The following is a 23,539-nucleotide window of genomic DNA, read 5'->3' as shown; positions in this document are numbered from 1 at the left end:
CGTTTTAGGCCTGTTTGGGCTCAGCTGTAACATCCCGTTACACCACAGAGATCCCAGCCCTTATGTGTTTGCTCCTCTTTTTTGCATCAGTGGAATGGAAATGGTATAACTGTGAATCAGCTCACAAATTCTAAAGAATCGCTGAAAATGGACTTTAACAATTTAAGTGATTAAAAAGGTTTTGAATAGCTGTGCTTCACTTAATGATTTATTTCATGATATTGTCAACAGTAGTAGAAGCGTGACGTCTCTTTCCATCAAAACAAGTTATTCGTTGGGGATGAGTTGTGGCCTGGCAGTTGCCCCATGTGTTTATATATGGAATTAAGAAGTGGGGAGCTTCACACGCCATTGGCTAAGCTGTGATGTACTGTATAAGCGTCATCTTTTAACTGTATCCATGGTACCTTATAAACACCATGCAGTTGGTTATATATCATTTGTTTTAGTTCATTTTATACCTTTCAACTTTATATTTGAAATGGGCTATTGGAATGCATCTCAGGCAGAGGATAAAAATACGCCATGATCCTAAGTATTATAGTTTTTTTAACAAATAAAACTCCATTTGGCAAGTGTAGGACTGTAGATTCCGTGGTTGCCTACAGCAGGCCCTAACACAGAAGGCTTGCAGTAACCCTGCCACAGAATTAAGATGCCATTTTATCTTTATCCCAGGATCGTCTAATGCTATAGAATAATTGAGTGGGGTGCTGAGCTTTACATGGTCTCATTTCAGATTTTATTTTTCTCTTCCTCTTTGAAAAGATTTCTAGGCCATCAGCGTTGGGCACCTTCTTGGTCATTGTGTATGGTTCTGAGCAGGGGGCCATGGTGGCTTAGGTGCTCTTGTCTGGTGGGCAGGTGACATGGTTTCCCCCTCCCTTGACCCCCCCCCCCCCAACACACACATGCCTGTGTCTTTGCTGGAGTAAGTGCTGTAACAAAGCTGGGTTGAGAGCAGACAGGATGAGTAGCACGCGTGACCCTTCTTTCTCTTGTGATGTTAGCCTCTGCTGCCTCTTTCAGATAATATTTACATTCTGTTAATGGGTCCTTTAAAAATGTAATTGAGTGAGAAGGACTTTTAAGAAGACTGAAAATTACTAACTCACGAAAATGAAAATGTGGCCTTCTTCAAAAGAAAGGTTCCCTTGGAAAATCCACAGAAGTAGGCTTAGGAAAGGGAAACATTCTTCCTGCGTTCTCCACTTGTTCTTGTGACCACCAGACCTCCTGATTCCCTAGACTCAAGTGATGGAAGTTCTTTTGTTTCTACTCCGAACACCAGCTGTAGGGGACGTAGACGGGTGCGGTGTGTTTCATCGTGACAGTGGCACTATTGGTGGGGAAGAGATGCTGCTAGTGAAAAGTCCGCTGACTTCTTTGAACCTGCGTGATTTATAATGACCTGACATACTTCTTCATTTAAAAGATACTGCAAAAGACTCCCTTTTACCGAGACTCATCACCAGATATTTACACCAGATATGTTATTTCCCCATGCGCGAACATTTGTTTTGCGATATTTATTCTAATGGACTTTATGTATGAATGTGCTTTTAACAAAATGCTATTCTTAATCTTGCCTTGCAAAGGAAAGCAATGCATTATAAAAGTTTCAAGCGGACAGTATCTGGTTTTTCTCTATGAGTGTTGCAAAAAGTGTCTCTAACTTGTATGTTTGTTAATAAACCTACTTAGGAAACATCTGTCTTCCAGAAAATCATCCTATCACAGGTACACGTGTGAGTTGTGATGACTTTATAAATTCATTTCCGTATCGTATCGGTATAGCAGTTTCTCCTGCCTTTCACGTGTGTCTGTGGCCGTAGTATTTTTTCAAGGTTGGTCACTGACTGGATTTACTGCAGAGGAAATGAAAACCATATCATTACCTGGGTGAAATACGCTGTGCAGTTCCTGCATGTTCATCCCAAGCCGTATCTTAACTTAATTATTGAGCTCCTTAAAAGGCATTATGCTGCTTGCATATGACCTTCTCATCTGCCAAAGCGTATGCTGCACGTTGTAGCACGATGAGTTATCCCTAGTTCACAAATCAGAACATTGTTTCTGAATCATGTAGTTCTTCTCTTCCTGTAAATAAGTTGGTTGCGCACTTACCCATGCCACATGTGCCAGTGGTAGAGCTTTTCTAGATAAAAGGAGATATATCAATGTCGAGTCAGCTGCTGTTATCTTTAGGTGACGCTGCCCCAGTGACTCTTGTCTTCCTTACTAGTCACGTCAAATTTTATTCGCTGATAAAAATGCTCCCAAAGAATCATTCCAGCTGTGGTGGGCTTTGTAAACGTGTTGTGCCCTCACAGACAGGGTGGAATGGAGGCGTTCACGGCCCGTTTCTTGTATTTTGTCCTTGCTCTCTTCGAGAAGAGCACAGAGCAAGCGCTTGAATTTAATGGTGTGTCTTCTGAGTTGGAATTGAGGATTGTGTATCTGCCTCGCCTATGACGGCACCCTAAGGAGAATGGCTTTGCAAGGCGTGCTCGTTGTTGCGGTTTGAGATTGGAGTCGGCCTGGCGTGGGTCCGTGAATGATGATGCCGTTTCTGCCACACCTCAGGTCTCCATGGCAGCGGACACCTTGGCAACCTCATAGGATGTGGGAAACTTCTGCCAACTTCATGTGCCCTTTCCAAGATAGCAAGGTTTCCCCACACCTTGATTTTCTCCCCAGTTTTACTCTGCTTTGGGGGGGAGTCTGAGATGGAAGGACCAGATGCAGAGGCCTGGGACCTCTCCTTGGAGGCTAGTCGCACACTTTCAGAATGACTGGTGGGCACCTGTGTGGCAGAATGCCCTTTGTTGGATCTAGTTATCGATAAGAGAGGACCCCTGAGGCCGCACCAGTATTCGGCTCACAGATAATTGTAGAATGTGACTTGGAGTTTTTTCCCCCAGTGCTCCGGGCATTGGGTCTTCCTCTCTATCCTATACTTGAGCTGCACTCACCCACTTCTTGCCCCAGAGGAACTTGTGAGGCAGTGGGAGCCTTCCATCTCAGCCGAATCCTTGCTCCCGCACCTTGCAAGTGGACTCTGCTATTGCAGAGCTCAGGAAAGGGGGTGGTGACCTCTCCTCTCCTGAGTTTCCAGGGGGCCCTCTCCCTTGGGAGAGGAGGTTGGTTTGCGCTGGTCTCTGTGGGAGACCCAGACTGAGCACCCCAGTGCTCAGTCCCACTGGGGCACTGGTCCCCTACCCCGGGGAGGGAAGAAGAAAGGAAGGAGTTGGCCGACCCCCTGGGGCTGCGGACCTGCCTGATGGATGATCTAGAGAGAATCTGTCTCCAGGGGGGCATGGCAGGGTTTGCCCTGGAAACACTGATGAGTTCAGTTGTCCCCCGGAGGTTCTTTAAAAATTAGACCTGGGCTTCCCTGGTGGCGCAGTGGTTGAGAGTCCGCCTGCCGATGCAGGGCGTGCCGCAGTCCGGGAGGATCCCACATGCCGCGGAGCGGCTGGGCCCGTGAGCCGTGGCCGCTGAGCCTGCGCGTCCGGAGCCTGTGCTCCGCAACGGGAGAGGCCACAACAGTGAGAGGCCCGCGTGCCGCAAAAAAAATAAAAATAAAAAATAAAAACAAAAATTAGACCTCAGCCAGATCCTGCTGTGTACTGTGCCCTTCGCCCTTAAAAGCCATCCTGTTCTCCTGGCAGCTGAAGCCCATGCCAGGGTGCGTGGTCTGGTCAACTGAGTCTGAGCTGGATTTCAGCCCTGCCCCCTCCCCAGCCAGACCAGGCCAGTAGGCAGTGCCCACGGCCCTTCTCCTCTCCCAAAGACCCAATGGAGTTCTCTTCAGCCTGAACATCTTTCCTTTATTATTATTTCCTCAGATTACTTATTTTTTACCAAATTATTGAAACCATGAAATAAGATTAATAGCCACACAAAACATGACCTTTGATTTTTTTTTTATTTAAAAATTAATAAAGAACTTAGTGACAAGTATAATAATTTAATCTCTATACGTAATGCCATGTGTACATCTACATATGAGGGAACACGGTACTTTTTACCTTGGTTTTGTATCAAAGATTTTACTTAAATCTTTCTAAGAGAAGAGTCATCATCTGTTAGGACACATTGCAGTTAAACTGTGAAATGAGTTTGAAAATATTTTTTTTTCTATTCTGAAGACAGTTTCATTTTTAAATAGGAATTTATCTTCAGTTTCCTTTTTGATCCTGAAAATATTAACTTTTTTTTTTGTCTAGACTGCTTTCAAACAGTGATGTTACTTTGTTTACTAGATGTCCTCTTGTTTAGACGGAATTATGGTACTAAGCAGAGAGCTGCTAACACCCTTATTTCAATTCACTGAGATAGTCGGGATTTTGAAAACACAAGGAGAGATAGCTTGTTGCAAACATTTTTTATAACTTTAGTTAAAAAGAGTAGAAAATACATGAAACACATTTTTTTAAACTTTATCTCTACATGAAACAATTGCACTTCCTTCATGGTACAGGATCAACTTAGCCTTCCTCTTGCACAAAAATATTTCTCAATTCTGTTAACTGATATTCAAGGATTTGGATCCTCATGTATCATGTCCACAAAAGATGCGTGTTTTTCTTTTAATTAAAGCACACATCTGTGATATAGCTTGAGTAATCCCCAAAGAATGCTTACATGAGATACTCCTGTCACTTTTTTTTCAAGTCCACTAAGGTCTTTCTAGAATCAAAACACTTAGAACGAAAATAGATTTGCTATTGAGTCAGGAGGAAAATGCGTGGCAAGAAATAGCTCCAATCTGAGAAACGCAGGTAGATCCTTTCACTAAGGCCGACCACCTTATTGGCATCTGGTCAGTGAGGTGTGCGTGTGAGCACGAGATTAGATAAGAAACGGTTGGACAGAGACCAGAAGACTCGGTTTCATTGTACATTCACAAACGACTCAAAATTAAAGTTGAACCAAAAAAAGTCAAAAGAAGATCCCTACGTCCTACTGTGAAAAGCCAAAACTTCATAGACAAGAGTCCTTAATAGACTAGGGGCTTTTGATTTCTATAAAAAGATACTTGCAAAGGTGCAAAGGAATGAGTGAAAAAATAAAGGAACTAAGATTTATATTGCAATGTGTAATCAAAAGAGAACTCGAAGTGTCACGATTTATTTAAAAAAGACCTAAAAACATTTGATTCACAGCTTTCCCCTAGGTATGTCATTTAGTACAACTCACTAATAGGTTAAATGTAGGTGACGTTAGTTGGTTTGTTGGTAGCAGCTAAACTAAGCACGCGGTTTCTCTTTGAGATGGTCAGATCTTCTACAGTTGTTACAAAGCGTAACGAATCGTATAAAATGTCTGGCTGCGCTTTCGTGATGAACAGTGTCTCAGAGATTGATCCACAGAAACACTTTCCGGTGGCAGAGAACGCCTGTGATTTATTGGTGACTGTATTATCTGCTGTGTATCTCTCTACGTGTGTTTTCAAATTCTTGCCAGGATTTATCATTTGGCCTTTGGGTACCAAAAGATTAAAAATGAGATCTGCGAAAGCTTAGTGTCCGATAGCTCTGACCCTGTCAGCTTGCAGTGATTAAAGGCATGTCCTGACTTTGGGGGACTCCTGGCTGCCGGGCATCTGCAGGGTGAGCAGTAAGCACGTCACCGGTCTGGAGTTGAAACAAACGCTGAATTTGAGGTGTCAGCGTGACGCTGAGATGTCACTTGGCTTAGCGCTACAGCACATGAGGCAAATATACATATAGTCACATTTTAGAGATTATTCATGGTCTCCGACCACTTGAAAAAAATTGTGCTTTCTCCGGAATTTGATGTGCTGAAAATTGCACTCGCCCCCCGCTTATTTGCAAAATTAAACATAAAAATGAAGTCCTTTGCAAATGTAAGGGCTACTTTTTCTTCTCAGTATTAAAAAAAAAATAAAGGCTTGAAAATAATTATGAGTTTTAGCTGTGTTACAGAGTGACAGCCTGCCGTTCTGCAGGTTGATAATGTAATCCTTGCTGATCTGGGGTGCGGGCATAGAATGTTTACTTATCATCTTTGACTATGTTAAGTTTTGTTTCCGGTTTTACATCCCACATCCACGAACTGCAAGGAACAGCAGGCAAGGTGTGACATGTACTACTTCGCTTCTGTGAGTTGATCTGTTACAAAGGCCTTTTTGGTAAGCAGGGTGAGAACAGGTGGGGTCCGAGTCAGCCACCGTTCACTCCGTCCTATTCGTTTTGGGAAAGGATTTACTTTGAACTCCAGTGGGTTTTAAAGACGGCCTTTGGACTCCAAACACCATGAGTTTTAAAGGAACCAGAGTTTCCATCGTCCGTGCTTTTTAGATTCAGTTTTGGGTTTTTGCTTGGGAGTTGAGTAAGTCTCCTGAGAGTAAGGCGAGTGTGCGACCTGAGTTTCCTCGAAAGGATGGAGTTTCCTCAGAACTGGCTGGAGTTTGTCTTCTTGCTGCTTAAAATCTAGCTCCACACTAGAAAGAAGAGAGAGGGAAGAATTTAGTGCTTGGTCTTTCCTATGTAAAGAGCTCCCTTAGAGACAGCAGAATTTGGTGCCATCCCAGCAGGGTAATGATCATTCGGATGGTGTTTAATGCCGTTTGACGGTTCAATATTAAGCAATTGGCTATAATATGTTTTAGTGCTCGGTCACTGTGAACTATCTCAAAAAGTTTCATTTTCTTTGAAAAATAACTTATTTGCATTCATTGCCAACTTTTGAAGTTTTATTAATGTACACAGGTGGTGTGAAAGCATAGACTGTGTTTGTTGAAATGAGAAATGTGCCATGTGAGTAACCCTTTTGCTTGTCCATAGACTGCACACATGTGCTTCATGGGACAGAGAGGTAACCGAAGATATGTGTGTTCAGGGGTCGTCTTAGTGCATATACACCAGGTATTTGGAAGCTCTGTGCAACTTTTCACAAGGTCAGAGAAAACCATTTATCTCACCTGAAACAGTTGTAAAGTGAAGTGACCTTGGCTTCTGGTCTCCTTTGCAAAATCTCATCTGCCTAAAAAACTGGTAAGAGCCCAAATATCCAACATTGGGGAAGAGAGTGTGTTTTATCAAGTCAACACCATTGAATATCACTCAGTTGTTCTCAAAGATAGTTTTCCAGGCAAAAAGATAGATAGTGTTCGGTGAAAATAACAAAACTGTAGTTACGTGGCTGACGCCATAATATGCAAACATGCAGCCATGGGGAAGGACATTTGCCAGTAGTGATAGGGTTTGTGTTAGAACGACTGGGATAAAGCTGGTTTTCTTGTGTCTTATGAAATTTCTCCTGACAATGCTGCATTTGGCCTAGAGTCCTCCCATCCATTCATGGCTTTGGAAGGGACCATTGTTGACCCCCTAACTTTGGGTAGGACCCCCCTGCTCCAGTGTCACTCTTCTGTGATCAGCCCAGGGGCAATGGGCCTCGCCTCCCTTTTGGTTCCCTTGCCTGTACCCCTAGGATTTGAACCTGGGCGCTGCATCACGCCAGGCCTCCGGAGATGTCCACTCTGTGCTGCCTCCATTTCTGCGCTGGGTGCCAGTCGAAATGTCAGTAGATTTCACTAAAGGCTCAGCAGTGATGCTAATACTTGAGCTCAACATTTTACGTCCGGTGGAACCGTAAACCATTTACAAACATGATATCCTATTGATTTAGAGAACCATTAATCCTAGCTACATTTTGACATTTTGAAAAGACAAAAACAGCAAAGCTGTATTATCTGGAGTTTTAAAAACAAGTTCAAGACCCATCTAATGGACCGTGTCATGCTTTAAAGCCACTGTTCCATTTTTCGTATCATCAGAGACTGTATTAGTGAAAAAATTAAAAATATTGTCAGAGAAGTTTATGGCTAGTTCTCCCCCTGTTCCCAAAACAAAAACTATTCCCCCCCCTCATTTCAAAGGTCCTCTGAGTTATGCTGCAGTTTATAGGAAATAGAACAAAACCCCGTGAACTCATAACTTGCTAATCTAGAACGGGATAATGTAGTCATGCTTCCTCATGGGGACAGTTGCGAAAAGTGCACATCTCAAGACATGCTGCCTTTGTGAAACACGAGCCTCAGTTATCGTTTCAGTGGGAAGAACAGGGATTTCCCTCCTGGCTTTTTCATCTGATGCTGCGGAGTGGGGAGGGGGTGAGTGGGGGCTCAGATAAATCCCTTAACCTCTTTAAGGTTCGGTTTCCTTCACTTGAAGGGGTATAATAATTACTGTCCTGGTATCTTACTGAAAAATGGTAAGGATCCTCCCCACTCCCCCTGTCCTGAAAGAAAGAGTTTCTTAAACTATAAGATGCAATTCAGATATTATTTTCTCCTTATCATTTGTTGATCACTAATTGTATAATGGGGACAAGAGCTAACAATGATTAAGAAATACCTATTCAAGAATTCTTCAACTTGGACATTTAACAAGGAAAATAAGAACCTTGCCATTGAGTCTGTAAGATAGTATAGCATCCAATATGGTATTTTAGGTACAAAAGAGTAATTTTGTCAAGGTGCTTGGTTAGTATTGAAAGCATGTTCTCCAGATCATAACCATCTCAGTAGGCCCAGATAGGTTTTGTGTTATTAGGTCAGAGGGTGGGTGCTAGCATTTCCTGGGCTAACAGTACAATTCTGGGTACCTGTAATTATTGAATTCCCATTAAGCTCCTACATTGGGAATCCTGTTATTAACCAATTTATCACACCGCAGAACCACCACCGTAATCACAGCGTACTCTAATCTGAGTTCTTGTTTAACAAAATGACTCGACTTCATCTGTCTGTTGATTCCTATCTGCACTCCCTCACGACTGAGAAGCTGCCACCAGGAGCTGGTTTCTTCGTGGAGGGAGTGTGAGTGGCCGTGAGCACCTGCTGGGAGATGCCTGCAGTGAGGTGACCTTGAGCCCTGCACCTCCCTCCCGGTCTGTAACCCCAAGTTGCAGTGCACCTGCTTGTCAGGTGATGTCCGGGTACCAGGGGATGCTGTGCCCTGCTATCAGGTAGGAATAACGTGGCTCTGTCCAGTGTTTTCCACTGGGGGACTTTTCTCCTTTAGGGCGGAGCACACCAAGTCACCGGGTCAATGTGAAGCAGACAGCCGGCTGGAGAGGGCAGTGTCCGAAGGTTAATAGTCTGGCCGACTCTAGCTGACACAGAGCAAAGGTCCCTTCAGTCTTAGCAGCCAAATGGCCAGAATAAAGCAGCACCTGCTGCCCTGGTCCGCACAGAGGACTTGGACAGAAGCCAGCGGTGGACAGTCTAGGGCACTTGGACTCTGTGCCCAGAGCCCCTCCCTGTTTAACACAGCGAGCTGTCCAGATAGGGCCTGGGAGCGGGGGATGGGGGGTGGGTGCTGCCTCGTGGAGAAGCGATGGCCCTCGATTTGGGCTTCCACACTGATCGGAGGGACATGGGGGGCGTGTTGGCGGGGTTGGCTGCAGCTGCCCGGCAGACGGTGCCTGTGGGCACCGTCACCGTCTTCAGGGCTGTCGCTTTCTCCCCTGTCTGGAGCACGTGTCCTGGCCACTCCTTGCCCCTCTGTCCCCAGGCCCACATGACCTCCTTACTCTCTAGCACCTTCTGCAAGCTCCCCCACTCGGCTCCTTTCTCCATTCTTGGCACTCACTACAGATGATTGCATTTGTCTCTGTGTCATTTTGCCTCCGTCCCCCGAATGCAGCTGCTGTGACGGGGTGACTCTTGTCCCGTCTCTGCTCCCAGCACCTACAGCACGGCCTGAGTCGTGGCAGTTGCCTACGTAATACTTACAGAATTAACGCGTGAGCCGTAAAAGACAAGTCCCGTCTTGGCTTTCGTCCCCATTGCCCTGGGCTGCTGTGTCTTGGTCGGTGATGTTGGCTGTGCCCCCTTGCTCTTCCCTCCCATCGAGCCCCCTCCTTACTGCCGGTAAACAGGGCTTCTCCCGCAGGCAGCGCTATGGGACCCACTCTCGGTGGAGTCTGTGGCCCGGCTCCCTTCTCTCAGAACTTAATCGAAGAAGATGCTGAAACTTTTGTCGTAAAACACACACCAGGATCTGTTTGCAGCCTGCCTCCCCCGCTTCTACTCCTGGCTTCCCCTTTTCTGGAAGAGTCTGCAAGATGGGTGGGGTCAGCAGGGTGCGGCCAGTTGTGCTCTTCGAACCCGGGAGTCTTGTGATTCCCTTCCCACTTTTCCTGTGGGCTGCAGGCCCTGCTGTGGTTTTCTGCATGATGCTGCTTCTAAGCTCAGTCGAGGGCAGTGCACCTGCCCTCTGCGGTTTGGACCTGCCTTCCCAGAGCAGTTCCAGCTCAGAGACTTAGCCCTCATTGAACAGGCAGACAGGAGCGTGTGTGTTCCAAGTCTGGCCTCTAGACCTTGTCCTCATCTGTTAGGGCTCGGCTGGGGCTTGGCACAGCTTCCTGCAATGCCCAGGGTCTCAGCGTCCAGCCGCACACGAGGCTGGAGGCTGCTGGTGGTACCGTCCGCCTCCTGCAGGCCAGATCTGGCGTCTGTAGCGCACCGTCGAGGGGACACACGCATCATGCGGAACACTTGCACCTCTGAGGAGAAGCAGCCTGGAAAAAGTCCTGACTCTAGAGAGTCCGAGCCTGAGTGTGAAGGGACTGGAGCCAGGCCAGCCTCCGCTAAGCTGGCTGTTCTCTCCTTTAGTGCCTGAGGTACAGCGCAGACTGCAGACTGTGCCGGGTGATCCAGAACGGCCCCAGGACTGCTGGGCTGTTTACAAGATATAAATCCCCGGGAGCTATCATTGTTTACGTTTTATCTCTCTCCTTCCCCTGCCTGCGTCCATCCAACAAAATGCTTGCGTTGAGAGCTCCGTGGTAACTGAAGCCGTGCTGCCAGGCGTGCCACCGAAAGCCACTGGCCACATCTGTGTGGCTTGCGGTGATGAAGGATTAAAGCCACGGGCTGCAGACTGCATTTTTTGGTTAGTCTTTTTCTCTTGAAAATAGAAGTTTTATGTGTAGGGACTTGGCTTACAGAATTATTACTCTACATTTCCAAAGAAATAAAAACCTGCGCTGAAGCTCAGGCTACTCTGTCAGCTGGCACCAGCTTTATTTGCTTCCCGGCGTCTCTGCTGGGCTTTGTAGTAACACTTCTCCCCACGGCTTCATGCAGTTTTGCAGAAGAGCGTGGTCCCAGCATCTCCAGCGGATGCTGTGCTTGTCTGCTGCTCCTATAAATACCCGGGCCCTGCCACAGTTTCCTTAGCAAGATGTCGCCAGCTCCTTGAGTTCATTGAAGGGGAAATGGATTTAGAACATTCCTTTCTCCAGTCCCCTGGGTGTAGCAGTGAAGAGTTAAAAGCAGGTGAGTTCGGCTCCCAGGCATTGTGTGTTTCCTGGACTGGAAGAAAACCCGAAATCTCTGATTTCTCCAACCTTGACAGTGTTGGCGGGGCTCAGTGGACTGCAGAGCGGAGGCCTCCGTTTTTAATTTTCTTTGAATCAGATCGCAGAGTCCCCGGTGCTCGGTGTGGCTCCGACTGACCCACGCTCTGCCACCGTGGATACATCATCCCACCTTCAGGGACCTGAGCTTCCCGGGCTGTGAAACGACAGTGGAGATGCACACGCCCACCGCCAGGGGGCCCCATGGAGCCACCACGCCCACACGGAAACTCAGGCAAACTGGGGGCAGCCAGCTCGCTGGCGCGTGTGATGGCTCTCACAGTGTCCTCAAAATGCAGTGCTTTATGTCCGGCTGGCTTCACGTCAGCACCTTGGATCACACAGTGTTGTTCAGAAGAAGCTGAAAGTCAGGCTCCAAGTCACAGGCTGGGTTGTCTCCCTTGCAAGCCTGGTGAACCAGGCACATCTCTTTTTATTTACTCCTCAGCCTCAGTTTACATATGTGGTCCCGGCTGTGCCTTTAGGCAGTGGGAGAACCAGGACCCAAAATAGCCATCATACTTCCCTGGACGCATCTCCGTGTGACTACTGAGGGGCCCCATCCATCTGGCATGTCCAGAATCAGAGCGTTTCCCCAGCCTGCTGCTCGGTCTTCCCAAACTCAGCTGCCATGCAGGCACCTTGGCGTCTAGCTGGACTCGCCCTTCCCACCTGCTTCCATCAGCTGGGTACCGTGCAGCCACCCTCAGCAATCTCCAGCGCCTTCCTCTGCCCCCAAAGAACTTAGGCAGTTTTCACTTCGGCCACTGAAACAGCCGTTCAGTGCTTCTCTCTCCGTCTCTCTCTTGCCCTAACGCGTTTTCCAAGTACCAGAGTCACCTTAGGAAAACCTGAAACTCCTTGACAAACTTCCGCTCGTCCTTTAAACCGAGGGCACTTGTTGCTGCCTCCTTCCGTGGATTTTCTAGACTAACCACATGTGCCCGCCCCTCCGTCCCGTCCAAACTCCTCTGGTCCACACTGCTCAGGGCCTCTGCACATTTTTATCAGAGCAGTTCTGGCTCATAGCTACTTTTTCTCAGTTCTGTGAAACGCATCGAGGGATAGACCATGTTGAATTCAACTGCATCTGTGATGCCTTTAATACAGTGACAGACTCAGCACGTGACCTCTCTGTTTACTGAATTGAAATAAACTGATGAACTGAACCCGAATCCCCTCACTTCCAGTCTTAGCAGAATGCTGCCTCTGTTTTCTAATTATAACTTACTCATCAAAATGAACATATGTACAGACAATATGTCCATTTGTTATGTACCTGTTGTGTATATGTATGGAGCTTGTTCCAGTAGTTTCCAGTATTAATAATTTGAACATAGAAATGATTCATCATAACTCTGAATCCTTCTTCCGCCACTTTTTCACACAGTAGGTGCCTAATCAAAGTTTACAGAGTCACTGTAAGATTTAAAATACTAGAAATAGATGGATATTCAATAGTACTGATACCTGAACTATAAGATCTATTCCCTTTTCGTGATGGCCTGTGGCAAGGAAATTACGGTTATGGTTATAAAAAGCAAAACATTAGCCAGTTATCCTAGCTATAAAGTATATTCCAAAGTATCCAAAGTTATAGACAGTGACCTTTCTGAATACATCGTGGTACATAGCCTGACCACGCAGGAGGACAGTCCTTCCTTTTAAGCTTGACTGAAGCTCCATCCTCGGTATCTTTCTTATCTGTGACTCCACTGGAATGCAAAGAGTGGTCTGGCACCCGCGCTTCATCTGAGTGCCCAAATTTGAGGGCTGGCCAGATGCACAGGGATCAAGGAACTGCGTTTGAGCCTCCTATAATTTTGCGCCACAGAGAGGTCGAGGCAGAAAGACTCAAGCGCTGTTTATAACCTCCAACCATAATCATTTCTCGAGTAAGAAAGGGACCAGATCACTAACAGTGTCACATGTGTATTAAGCATATCTGATGTCACACTTCTAGCAAGCCATCAAGATCAGACATTATATTTAGAAGGGATGGATAATTATTAAATGTGGACTGCCAATTCACTGCTGTCCCTGGCCTCAACAAAGAGCACACAATTATTTTTTTTAATCTTTGAGCAGGAAGTGCATTGTAACTGCAGTTAAAAGGAGAAAACACAGGACTCTCTAAAATTGTTTGTAGTGGGTCCTTCAGGTGCCAGGGCTGGAACACCCAGCCAGGTGACCTGAGTCGGGTCGGCTGAGATCTTGGCCGTGACCTTGTCTTCTGTTCTCATCTTGAGGACGGACAGTCTGTTGCCCAGAGAGGAATGACTTGCAGTCACAGTGCTTGAGCTGAAGTGCAGAGCAGCCCGGCCCCTCTGAGCCACCAGCCCAGAACGCTGAGTTGCTGACGCTCTCAGGAGCTTCCCCTCTTCTGACATGAGCAGAGAGAGAGAGAATATGGAGCAGTGACAGTTCTCAGTGCGTAGGCCAGAAAACCATTAGCTTCTTGTGCATGTCTTATGGTGTCACTGGTGACCTGTCTAAACCCCCGGGTTCCCTACCACACCTCCAGGGATGTGTTGTCTGTGGGATCAGTGCCTTCAAGGCGGCTGATGGGGCAGAAGAGTCAGATGAGTGACAGCAGCAAACCCTAGGTGGTTTCTTTTGTCATTGAGTCCCCAAGGAATTTTACATGCTAACTTAGGGCACTCAGGTGAGGACTGGATGCTGTATCTAGCTCGTAGAAAAATCTACATGGTTGTCTAAAAGTGAATTACGCTGATTTGCTCGTGACACTGACAATGTCACTCCTTCACACTGTTTTGGACATAGGTGACTACCTCATTAATTTTGACTTTTGAGGGTCTTAAGAGGAGGGCTATCAGTATAATTAACCTTTCTCTGCTGAATAATTTTTAACTAATTGCTTTACAAGGAATATGTTGAAATGAGTAATCAGTTTTCACTTTTACAGCTGTAATCAGTTGCACATAGAATTTTTGATACTAAAGGTTAGTAAAAGGTCACTGAAGATGACTAAAACCTGATCCTTACATATTGGGGAAAAAGAAAGAATATATTTTTATAATTCTAACGGAATAGACAAAACTTGGGTTATTGGTTTGGGGAATTTTTTTTTTTAAGATGTTGGGGGTAGGAGTTTATTAATTTATTTATTTTTGCTGTGTTGGGTCTTCGTTTCCGTGCGAGGACTTTCTCTAGTTGTGGCAGGCGAGGACCACTCTTCATCGCGGTGCGCGGGCCTCTCACTATGGCGGCCTCCCTTGTTGCGGAGCACAGGCTCAGTAGTTGTGGCTCACGGGCCTAGTTGCTCCGTGGCATGTGGGATCTTCCCAGACCAGGGCTCGAACCCGTGTCCCCTGCATTAGCAGGCAGATTCTCAACCACTGCGCCACCAGGGAAGCCCCTCAAGGAGAATTTTGAGGTCTGTTAAGTCATTCTTTTTTGTTTTTTTCTAACGTTTAGTTTACTTTATTAAAACATGTTTCCTTACATCAGAATGACATCGCCTAAAGTATTATCCAAGGAAATCCTTTCTGTCCTCTTCCTCCCACCCCCTCAGTCACTATAAATACTAGGAACAGAGCACTAAGTATTAGACAAAAGCTAATTTCCTCCACATCAGTTCATGTTGGTAAAGAACTTAATATGCACAAGTGGTGGTGATCGAAAGCAGGCCTGCAAAGGCCACTTCCACTTAGAGATAATCACTAAATGACAAAGGCAGCAAAGATTCCACTCCAAGTGGGCTCTGGACAGGCTAGACCTGGCCCCGGTTCTGCATACAAATGCAATTTACCTCTCTTAACAATAAGACTTCATTAGTTTCTAGGCGTCCAGTACTGGCTGTCCTGATTGCAGCTCCTTTTTTGCGATACTCTGGAATCAGTGGCATTTCCGTGCACATTTTTGTCTGGAATCTTTGCAGCCTTCTGTTTTGTGTTCTTATTGGTGATGCAATGAATTTCTATTGATGATTTGAGAAAATGCAAACCATTACTTCTGTGAATTCCTTTTCCATCTCATAATATTAGGGTATATTTCTCGTCTTTCCTGAAACCCTCCAATCATTTTGGAAAGGACCTTGCAGAATTTGGGAGCTTCCTTGATAAACAGTTAAAGACTTCGATGCACTGGAAGGTTCCCCAGCTGCTGTAAGGCTACATGCTTGAGTGCCAGCAGCAAGGCATCCCCTTTCATCCTTGGAAATCCTCGGGCTCTTTCTCCCCCTAATCCTTCCGGTTGTTTCCAACCCTCTAGCCTGGGGGGTGGGAGAGGTATTCTACAGAACACATCTAAACCCTCCCCAATATGCTACCCCTCCAAGATGGTCCTCTGTCCTCTGCGTCAGCTGTCCCCGGGCGGAACACCCTGGTCGCCTTCATCTCCCTGTCCTCTGCCTTTCTTCACTGTGTCTGTGGCCCCCACACCTCCGGTGCAGAAGGTTCCCTGTTGTTGTCACTGTGTTGTTACGAGGTCTTACGGTAGGGGTTCTACGGGGTTGTCTTCAGCCAGATCACCAGTTCCTCCCGCCTCCCGGTGTGTGGGGCCATCATGCCCCTCATCTCCTAGGAGTTCCATGAAAAATGCTGAGGAAACGCACAGAAGCACCAAATGGAAGGGACCCGGGTGCTTTATCAGAACAGGTGTTTGAAATTTCACCTCTACTTGACCATCCATGGATCATATCAAAAGATGGAAATACAACGTAGACAACAGGGCATCCTGCAAACTCCCTCCCTCTGGGGTGTTGACAACAAAGTGATAGGCAGCCGGGCAGTGTTTCCCTTCCCTTCGGGGGCCAAGTCCACTCATGGATTCACTGCATAATTATTAGTGTCACTTGAGGCTGGCTATGGGTGGCCCTGATGATACAGAAAGGACGCAGGTGCGGGCAGTGTCCTCCTGAAGGGGACAGGTGTTGTAGGACTTGGAACTAATGGTAGGAATTCTAATACTTTACAGGAAGATTTAAATTCTGGTAAAGATTCTACTTAATTAGTCTGAATCATCATTATCATTATCTTTCAAAGCTCGCTTTCATTCCCCAAAGCCTTTGAACTGAGGTTAGCACAGGCTCTCCTCATAAAAATGCACAAATTTGAATTCAAGCCATTTTGTTGTGGTATTATTTTACGAATTAACCACTTCAGTAAAGCAGGGAAATGGTATGTTGCATTGTTCCTTTTTGAAACAAAATCTGAACAAAGGATGAATCATCAGTTAGCGTGACTCATCGGATTAGTTTGACAAGAGACCTACTGAGACGGGGTGGATACAAAGGATTTCAACTGCTGATGAGCAAAGATTATATTAGTACTTTATCCGTCGAATATTTTCTGAAATAATTATAGCCTATTTTGACAGGAAATATGGATGATAGCCAGAAAAGTTTTACTACAGAAAACTAAAACTTGTATCCCTTGTTATCTTGTTTCATGCTGAGATGGTCTTAAATTAGAATTTCACAATTGGTCCAGATCAAAATGGAAAGAATGTCATTTTAGGCAACAAAAACTGTAGTCAAGTCAACCACCTCCAAGTTCCCACTGATGGACGATACCACTTTTGGTGCTTGGGTTTCAGTGTCTAGGAAGCAGGGCAATCCACTGCCCAAGGATGGTTGCTTCGGCTCTTTGTAAATCGATTTGCCAGTACGGGAATGGATGCTGTTTGGTTGAGAAATGCCCTGTGAATGCCCAAACTTTCATCTCCAAGTAGACTTTCTTCTGAAGTTCTCAGATCCATTCCTCTCATGATTGCAGATCACTGACTCACGGCATTTCAGAGCTAGAAAGGACCTACCTGATCCCTTCCTTCAATCATGCAGGACTTGGAGATCTAATGGACACCCCTCCAAAGACAGAGGATGGCAGCTCAGCCCTGACCTCTGGGGCGCCCCTCTCTGAGCATCAGTCCCAGGCAGGCTGATTCTCACAACCTTTCGTTTGTGGCCCTGGAGGCCCTTTTTCCATGAAATTGCTTCAGGATCGTTTGTCCCTTTGATATTTTCTTTCCATGACGGACTTTTTTTTTACAGAGAAATATGCCACCCAAGGCAAAGGCACACATTTATTCAAGGGCTTGCGTTGCTAGAACCACAGGCAGCCGTGTCTTGCACACGGCCCCCTTTGCATGTCCCTAGGCCAGTGTTACTGGCAACATGGTGGATTCTTACATGCTCGGAGAGGGTACTTGGGTTTTGGGTGAAAAGCAGTGTGTAGATGCAAGATGGGCGGGATCAAATTCATTGACCTCCAGGGCTCTCTGCCTGCCAGCAAACAGGTATGACAAGTGACAACATGTGGAAACTGGCAGCTCTGATGGCCCCTCATGTTCGCCCAGGCTCTGGGACAACCACAGGTCTTTGGCATTTTAAAATGTCTTTATTTTGAAACTCCTTCAACCTATTCAGTTCTGAGGTGCTGCGGGCATCCTCTGGGAAAGACCCAGAAGAGTGGCAGAGATGGTGGTACAGGGACTCTTAGAACATTCCTGAAGTCTAGGGTGCAGGCCCTGGTACCTGAGAGCCTGGGTGCAGAGCCAGGCATAGAACCAACTGCAGGGACTCTGAGCTTGAACTCATCCCCTCCTGATGGGATCGTCTCTACAGAGGTGTGTTTGCAGGAATTGATGGAGGATTTGTTGCAACGTCCTCCGTGAAAGGAGATGCACTTGAATCATAAAGCCTTTGCAATTTGGACACTCCCGCTGGCTCACCTCTGAGATGTTCTGGCTGCCCGCTGGCACTGCTCCAGGGTCACCTGGACAGGTGGTTTCTTCTGCCCAAGGCCTGTTGTGTTCTGGATGCTTTTCTATCAGAGAAACCTCTATCCTTCATGAAGCATTTGACATTCGAGGATTGAATCACAGGGCTGGCTGTACACTGAGAAGTCATCTGGGCGAATTCTCCCTTGCTCTACGCCCCCCATTCTTTTTTGGCAGAAGGGAACACCAAGGGAAATCACCTATCTGGAGGTATGAACAGCTGCCAGCCACCACTCTCTTGTACCAGTCTTTGGTTTCCTGATGGGATCATGAGAGCCCCCTTCACCGAGGTGCTGGGTTAGTCACCACCACTGTGCCCCCCACGATGGAACTGCCGCCCACGCGGGGCTGGATGCTCCTGGCAAACAGGCTCCTCTGTTGTTGCTCCCTGACCCTCTGTCCTCACTTCTCCAGCTGTGTGCTCACCAAGGGGATGCTGGGTTTGGATCTGTTTATGCCGTTTGTACTCACCATTGAAATGATGTGATTTATTTGAGTGTTACATAAACCAATGAGATACACTGGAGGCAAGAGAGAATTATTTCTGTGGGTTAGATGTTTTGGACAGAGGAGCTTGCTACAAAGTACTGAGTGTGACAAAGGGAGGGGCACATCGGCGCCCAGAAGGACCCTGAAATCAGGTTCTGTCACGAGACGGTGTTCTACCTCAGGAAAATGGGTGTGGTTCGTGGCAGGTACCTTGGAAGTCCAGTGGGGGTGACCACGGGCACAGAAGACATCTGGGCTTCACCTCAAAAGATTGGCATAACTTAACATCACGTACATTGTAAGACAATTATATGATTCAAATTCAAATAACATGTTTACGTTTAGGATTTCTCTTTTGACTGGTGTTCCAGTTAGTGAACCAGAAGTGAGCTTTCTTTCCTCTCATCTGTAGTGCTCAGAAAACTCTTGCTAATGTCAAGAACCAAACCAGTGTCAAGAGTAACTGTTAAATTTAAACAGTTATAATTTTAAATTATATCCTATATAAAGTGACAGGAAAACTGGGAAACAGAATTTAACGAAGATGTTTGTTCAACTTGGTAGTAATATAGAGACCTCTGTTTGAATTCTTAGCAGGAAGACTGCTTTTTGGGGCAGTGGGAGTCTGGCTGAAATGTTACTAGTAAGCCTTCCTTCTCTTTGCAGCAGAAGTTGGAGTGTTGGGAAATTTTTATTGTTGTTATCACTCTCATGGGGGGATTTTAAAACACTTTCCCGAAAAAGCTATCTAAAATTCCACCTCTTCTCTAGTACCCCCTCTCCCGGGATGCTCTGTGCGCTTAGAGAGGGGGCTTACTCACTGTAGGGTGGCATGGCTGTAGAGGCCCCCACTGTACACAGTTCCTGAGGATGCACAGTCCCTGCAGTCACATCTTTGATGACAAGGTCTCTGTGAAGAGACGCATTTCCCCAGTTTGCGGGAGATGAGCAAAGTGGTCGCAGTGACTCAATCCCTCTACCTGGTGAGTGAGTCTTACGAAATTTTGTCAAATTCTTGTGGTGCTGGAACTCCCAGTTCTTACGATAAATGGGCCAGTGGCCTGTGTACTGGGATTCACACAGATCGCTGGGTGAGCCATGTCTAAACAGTAACCACTCAAGGCTAATTCCTGTCCTTCACAGACTGTTAAATCACTTTAAACATGACTTTTTTTTTTTTAATGTAAGTTACTTCTGGATTTAGAGCTAAATTTATGTAAATTACTTCAATTTACATTGGAGAGTGTCCTAATAAATTCTTCTTTCAGTCACCCACAAAATGTTAAGTGGGTTTACATCATCAGGCTCACTCTTCGCAACTTCTTTGGAAATCTGGGTTCACTTCGACTCTGTATAGCATTGGAGACTGGAGGCGTTTTAGCTCCCAGAGGAGCAGAAGCTAAATGGTGAGGATACTTATGCCAGGAGCTCTCAGTTCTTCATTTCTTTTCCTAATTGACTGGTTTAACGAAAGCATTTTTTTTCTTTGAAAGCATTTTATTTTATGTCACTTACATCCCTTCACTGTTGATTCAAAATTGTTTCGCATAATATGGGTGTAGTAAAAAGATTCCCACTGACCAAACTTCTCTAAGTCTGTATTTGGAGCGCTTGACGTTTCTTGCCTGGGCGTTTGATTTTCACCTCCTTGTTAATAGTGGAGAGCAATCGGGCATCTCGGCCTGCTGGGCCAGGGCTGCTGCAGGGGACCCGGGTCCCTCTGGGTAGCCAGGAGGCCTTAGCAGTTTGTGTGCCTTTTAGTAGATTGTAACCAGGCCATGGTTCCTGCAAGGCAGGCTTTCTCAGTCTTGGCACAGTTGACAGTTTGGATGGGCTGACTCTGTGTCATGGAGGGCTGTCCTAGGCATTATAGGATGTTAGCAGCATCGCTGGCCTCTACCTAGTAGATGCAGTAGCACCTCTCCAGTGGTGACAGCTGAAAGCACCTCCCTCCATTCTTGCCAGATGTGCCCTGGGAGGCAGAATCTCCCTGGGTCGAGAACCTCTGCAGGACGGACTTTTGCTACGGTGGTACCGGAGCTCGTGTCTGCCCTGTGGTTTCTTCTGCTGCAACCACACCAGTCGCCAGGTGACCCAACTCTACTTTTAAAGAACCTGGGGCCCAGTCTGGGATGCTCCGTCTGGATTGGAGATGGGATGGACCCAAGACTGTGTGGACTCAAGCTTTTTGCCATTGTTAAGACATTTATACCCTCTCCCTGTCTCTACCTTCTTGATAAGAGGGTGGTAACTTTGAAGATCTCTTTAGAAGGTGTTTTTTGGTTGAGATTGGCGTTCCTTTATACAGTTTTAGATATAAAACTGTGCAGCTTTTTCTTGTTGTTGATAATTTGGCAAATCAAGTAAAATTGTTCTTCAGGCTTAATTTAAAAAAATGAACTAAATCATAACATCTCTTACTGCTCTCATCTTTTGCTTACGAAAATTACATTTCCAAAAAGAAAAAATAAAAAAGACAGTAACCTCTCTGAAGGTCATGACCATGTCTTAAAATCCTAAATTATTGCCAAAAGCCTAACGTGCTTTTTGCTTGTTGAAAGTTTCTGCTGTATTCTTGTCAACGTGAGTAATCTAAATGCACTTCACATTGAAAAACAGGAAGACCAGCCATAGGGCTCTAGACAGGGGCTTATGCCCCAAGGGACATAAGTGCCACAACCCTGGTGATTCCCCAGGACATAAACTGCACACTGGGTTTTTCTGTGGTATTCCTAGCACATACAGTGTGGTTTGCAGCCTTTGATCTATACCATCTGAAGGTCTTACATTTCACAGCCATTACGGAACACACAGTACAGTGTTCATGGCTGTCGATTCTGAGGGAGCAAGCCATCAAACTTACACCGATTTTGGAAACACTGCTGAGATCCATTTGCCAGACCCATGGGTTCAAGCTCTCCCTCATCCCGTGATTCTGTACGTGAGGTTGAGTATTCAGAAGCAGCCTAGAATTCTGGTCAGGAAAGGTTCTTTACTTTTTGTCTGATATAATCACCCCAGCATGATCCCAGATGATTCTTGCATTCGTGGGTAAACATCATTTGTCACTCATAATAACAAAGTGGGAAGAGGAGAACGTTGACATACCTATAGATAATACATGCACTGTTCCTGCATGTGTCACAATTAGCTGTGTCTTGCCCAGTCCGATATGAAAGCCTACAAGATAAGAACAGGAGAGCATTACACGTGGTGGCTGCTGGCTGCTGGCTTCTCTCGAGCACACAGCTCCAATCAGATTCTTTCCCAACGCCATTGCTCGTTATGGTAATAGAAATCGATCAGTGTGTTTCCCATTTTGCTCCTGTCTCTGCATTTATTGTATACGACCAACGCAACCTCTATAGCTGATACTTAAATTAAACCTAGGATGCGAACATAAACTACTGGATGAAGTAAATAACCTGATTTTGTTCTAAGCAAAGGGAGTTTGGGATGTTTCAGTGCAGCTTGGTCTTTATGGTGTTTGAAAGAAACTTCGATGGGAAACCAACCCCAGATCTTCTGACTTGTTTCTGCCCCACCACCCCTCGGCCTGCGAGAGGAGGGGTCTGCAGACTGGGGCCCTCAGGCGAATCCCACTGTGAGCCAGCAAGCTAAGAGTGAATTTCACATTCATAAATGGTTGAAAAAGATTGAAAGAATAATAATATTTGGAACACGTGAAAACTAATGAAATTAAATTTTCAGTGTCCATAAATAAAGTTTTAAGTTTTGATAATAAAGAATAGTGAACATTTTCACGTTAGTAGCTACAATACCCTTGGTCTGCAAATCCCAGGATACTCACTCTCTAGCTCTTTAGAGAAAAAAATTTGCTGACCTATGTGGTAGAGTGTCGTGCTGCATTGTCAATGCCTTCTGACACCGTCCCTCGCTACATTCTCTGGTGAGTTCTGTCAGCCCTATGAGACTAGACATTTTTAGGAGGAGAGGTAGGGGTGCTGATTCTCTTCCCATTAACAGAAATAACCTTAGAGTATTTTTTGGAGTATATTCTGGAAGGTTGTATAGACTTAAGGGTTTGATGAAAGGATTTTCTTGAATCTTTCTCAGCCCAGTCACCCCAAGAAGCTCGTTTTGGGGAGCTTTCATAATGTTTTTCCTACCACTTTGGCCGGCCTTCCCTCTCTGATATTTTTAACGTGCAGGCGTATTTTATTCTGAATATTACTTTGTGCTAAGGGACAAACATGCTAACCAGAATCTGTTAAATCAGTGGCAGAAGAAGAGCTTCCATCTGAATTGCCTTATACATACTTCGGGGGCAGATTTACCTTTGGAGAGTGACTCAACATAATAATAGTGCTCAGAAGGTTTTCTGTCAACATGGACAGTCGATATTTTGTCACCTTCCCTATGTAAACTTCTCTTGCACGCATCATGGATTTTGAATTGAAATTAACTTTTGTTTTCCTCATTATATTTGGTGTTGCATAAACATTTGACAAAAGGATTTTCCTATCCATGCCACGTTGTCGCAGTGAGCTTTGGTGAACTCGGACCTGACCTTTGAGCTCTGTGCATTTCATTTATTAATCAAGTGACAATATTCTGTCCTAAAGTGTCGCCAGTCAGTGCCTGTGGCCCGTGATATTCGAGCCAGAGTTGGAATCACTGTGGCTGCGTTTGTGTTGACCTCTGTCCCCCATTTCGGACGCCTTTGGATGCCCACTTGGGGTCTTTTCCTCTCCCCTGAGCTTTGTCAGGAAGAGCTTGTGCATCACACCTTCCTCTTTTCCTTAGCCCTTTCCTCCTGATGACAAGCCCCAAGGGTACATTCCTCCTGAACCTTCCTCCCTGGCTCCAGATTTGTCGAACCCATACCAAGGGTCCTCTGTGTTAGACATTGACCTCCATTCTCCCATGCCTTATTATATATAAAAGG

The 23,539-nt window shown here is 45.9% G+C and overlaps 2 protein-coding genes across 4 annotated transcripts in view; one reads left to right on the top strand and one right to left on the bottom strand.

The window, feature by feature from the left end:
• Positions 1-23,539, top strand: part of DOCK1 (dedicator of cytokinesis 1) — a 523,633-nt gene that overhangs the window by 203,128 nt on the left and 296,966 nt on the right. The gene's annotated exons all lie outside the window — the stretch shown is intronic.
• The window catches only part of INSYN2A (inhibitory synaptic factor 2A), a 60,443-nt gene continuing 40,870 nt past the window's right edge, over positions 3,967-23,539 (bottom strand). Inside the window, exons 3-4 of the mRNA XM_030832077.2 lie at positions 21,739-21,810; positions 3,967-6,472 (exon numbers count right to left, since the gene is read on the bottom strand). Of these exons, the coding sequence (XP_030687937.1) occupies positions 6,292-6,472; positions 21,739-21,810 (253 nt within the window). The 3' untranslated portion in view covers positions 3,967-6,291. The remainder of the gene's footprint in view (positions 6,473-21,738; positions 21,811-23,539) is intronic.

The sequence above is a fragment of the Globicephala melas genome, chromosome 16 (assembly GCF_963455315.2).
Source record: "Globicephala melas chromosome 16, mGloMel1.2, whole genome shotgun sequence".
In the NCBI taxonomy this organism is placed as follows: Eukaryota; Metazoa; Chordata; class Mammalia; order Artiodactyla; family Delphinidae; genus Globicephala; species Globicephala melas.
The sequence above is the reverse complement of the archived record's forward strand: the minus strand, read 5'-3'. Positions and strand labels throughout refer to the sequence as shown.